This window comes from Limulus polyphemus, unplaced genomic scaffold, assembly GCF_000517525.1.
Source record: "Limulus polyphemus unplaced genomic scaffold, Limulus_polyphemus-2.1.2 Scaffold1345, whole genome shotgun sequence".
In the NCBI taxonomy this organism is placed as follows: Eukaryota; Metazoa; Arthropoda; class Merostomata; order Xiphosura; family Limulidae; genus Limulus; species Limulus polyphemus.
Window position 1 is genome coordinate 222,147 of NW_013666955.1, and position 3,159 is coordinate 225,305.

The 3,159-nt window shown below is 28.6% G+C and overlaps 1 protein-coding gene across 2 annotated transcripts in view; it reads right to left on the minus strand.

The window, feature by feature from the left end:
* Nucleotides 1–3,159, minus strand: part of LOC106463194 (bone morphogenetic protein receptor type-1B-like) — a 71,382-nt gene that overhangs the window by 5,688 nt on the left and 62,535 nt on the right. For both annotated transcript variants that reach the window (XM_013923190.2, XM_022390642.1), the window contains exons 8-10: nt 1,964–2,069; nt 1,312–1,487; nt 712–842 (exon numbers count right to left, since the gene is read on the minus strand). In XM_013923190.2, coding sequence (XP_013778644.1) covers nt 712–842; nt 1,312–1,487; nt 1,964–2,069 — 413 coding nt within the window. The remainder of the gene's footprint in view (nt 1–711; nt 843–1,311; nt 1,488–1,963; nt 2,070–3,159) is intronic.

Sequence of the window (3,159 nt, forward strand, 5' to 3'; positions counted from 1 at the left end):
AGATATATATATATATATATATATCTTTAACAAGACAAGTGTAGGAAATAAGGGAACTGAAATAAGTAAATATCTCTCTATGGAGGTCAAAACATCATTATCCATTTTGTGTTTTAAATAAGTTTTTAATACCCATACTGGCTGTCTCTACTATATATTCATCTCTTTAATCTAAGAACAGTTGGAAATATTACATCTATAATAAGAAACCATGTTTTTTTAATATAAAAAATATGGTGAATGGCAACTATAATAAGAAATCTTAGCATATATATAATTATGAGAACTATGATATATATAATAAGAACTCATTCCTTTAATAAAAGAACTATGACAAATATGATAAAAAGAAATTCTCTCTAATATGTGAACCACTGTAAACATGAAAACTACAATAAGAACTGTTGGAAATTAAGAAAAAGCCCCGTAACTATAAAAATTTGCAAATACGACAATATGAAAAAATTCCTTAATATCAGAACTGCAAAAAACAAAACATCTACAAAAAGTAATCTGTTTAGTATAAAGACTGCTTATTAAGTTCTTAACTAAGGTTTAATCTAAGACTACTGGTAGATCCTTGACATGAACTGACAACTGTAAACAAAGATTTTTTCTTGCAGGGTCATTACTCTAAGCACAAGGCCCTATACTCTACACAAGTTAATGAGTGGTGTTTACAACTCTACAAATAAACATTTGTTAACTTACTTCACAAGAGTTCCACCTAACTGATATTAAAGGTCGGATGTTGTCGAAACAAACTACTTTCTTCATGTCCTCAAAACTTGGATCTGTAGGTACACAGTCTTTATATGGTAGCTCGTACTCATCCACCACACCTGGTCAAATCCATGTGTTTTAATTTTTCATTAATATTTTGTTTAGTGTTTCTTTAAATAATGTAATAAGAAACTAAATATTCACTAACAAAATTTTTTTTACATATATTTGCTTTTTTTAAGATCGAAACACGTATCTGATAACTAAAAATTCTGAGGCACACATCTTTCAGCCTAGTTACTCTCATATATACTATTATAGCATGTGTGTGTTTCATTATAGCAAAGCCACATCAAGCTATCTGCTGTGTCCCTGATTTTAGCATTGTAAATCCAAAGACCTACTTACCACTGTCCCACGTGGGGACTTACTATTAGCAGGATTATATATTTTTCCTTGCATATCAGCACATAAAACTTGTATGCTGCAAATTTTACTACTTGTAAAAAATACCTTTGGAAATATCTTCTAAACTTTAATATATAATAATGTTAGGGTTGCACAATCAAAGAAAATTTTATTATTTACCATTCTTAACACAACACCGAGCAATTTCCCAAAGAACAAGCCCAAAGGAATACATGTCTGCCATCTTGTAGGAATCAAAATGAGAAGTGTTGATTGTCTCATCAAGAACTTCTGGTGCCATGTAACGTTTAGTTCCAACTCTCGTGTTGGCAGCAATGTCAATTTCATTCAATTTGCTATTAAAAAGGAAACTGTTATTTAGGTTTTCAATGACTTTACCTATAAAATAAGCCTAACAACCATAGAATCAGCTAGAAATACACAATAAATTTTTACCTGAACAATATGGTCAAAATGAAAATAATTTCTTACAAGATTTGATTATATCCTAACAATATACAAAACTACGCAACTTGGAACCAAACCAGACATAAAACTACCATTTTTCTTACAGTCAGACTTAATATCAAATCTTTACTTGTCATATCTTAAGCCTATACTTGTTATACATACATTAACTATCATATTTTATATCCAAAATTTATATACATATTTTATATCTTATAAACTTTATGTATATATATTTTCATTACATGTTCCAAAAAAATTGACATTCATACATTATATCATATTTTACAATCTTTATATGCATGCTTACTAGTTATATACAAAACATTTTTTTTTCATACTCAAGCTTTAAGACATAAAATACCTGTCATATCTTACAGCCAAGCCAAAGTCTGCTATAGCGCAAGTCCTGTCCTTCTTCACTAAGATGTTTTTACTTTTAATGTCTCGATGAGCAATAGCAGGCTTACCTTAAAGGGAAAAAGCACAAGATTGAGAAAATCAAAAATCACAACATATTTTTGAAATATATATATATATATATATATATGCATGTATATATACATATTTAAGCAATTGTTTAAGATCTTAATGATATCAAAACCCTAAATATAAAAGTTTATATACATATTTTTTCATGAGAAATTCAAATGGTTTATATAACTAACATATTAATAAATTCAAAAGGAAATGACATCCCAGCTTTGACTAATTAATAATCTATCAAAGTTCCTTATGTTTTTAAGTAAGACCAATTTATTATTTTTTGCCAAATATAAAAGCTGGGGATTGTGAGAAAGACAATAAAATTACTGTAGTTTGGTAGAGTTTAAAACCTTTCATAAACAGATTATCAAAATATAGCTGCAAAAATTAGTCAATTAAGTAATGCAGAAAACTAGTTCTTCTTGAGAAAAAAGAATTGTTCAAGAGTTTAAGTGAAAACTGAAAAATAAATCAACCATAAAAATTATAAAAAGTTTAACAAAAGTTTTGGAACTCCTATTTTATTAATTTTTTGTCATGTAAGTACTGAACATTTGGTGCTAATCTTTTAAAAACACAACAGTATAAGTAAACTGAAACAAAAAAGAAACACATTGACACAATATGTCCAACAAAAGTTGTCATCCACCAAGTTTCTGTCAGTTAACGTTTGCAATAATGGTTCCAGTATTTTTGTATCTAGAAAAATAATACTATAATACACCAAAACATTTATATACAAAAAACATAAGATATCTAAATAAAAAACTTGGGAACACTGAGTTTATCTTCACACAAATGGTGTCATATTTTTAGCCACAGCATAGCTCACAGAATGACTGAGTTTTTTTCAAGTACAAACTTTTGGCTTGTAGCTCTGACATCTCTTGACCAATTTGAGATCTAATTACAGTTTTGGACTCAGGAGGTCAAATCCTTTCAGTTGATATATTTGACACCCAAGGTCTCCTAGAGTAAATTAATCTATGGTCAAATACCTCCTGAGTCCAAAATTTAAATTAGTTCTAAATTTGGTCAAGAGATGTCAGAGCTACAAGCCAAAAGTTTGTACTT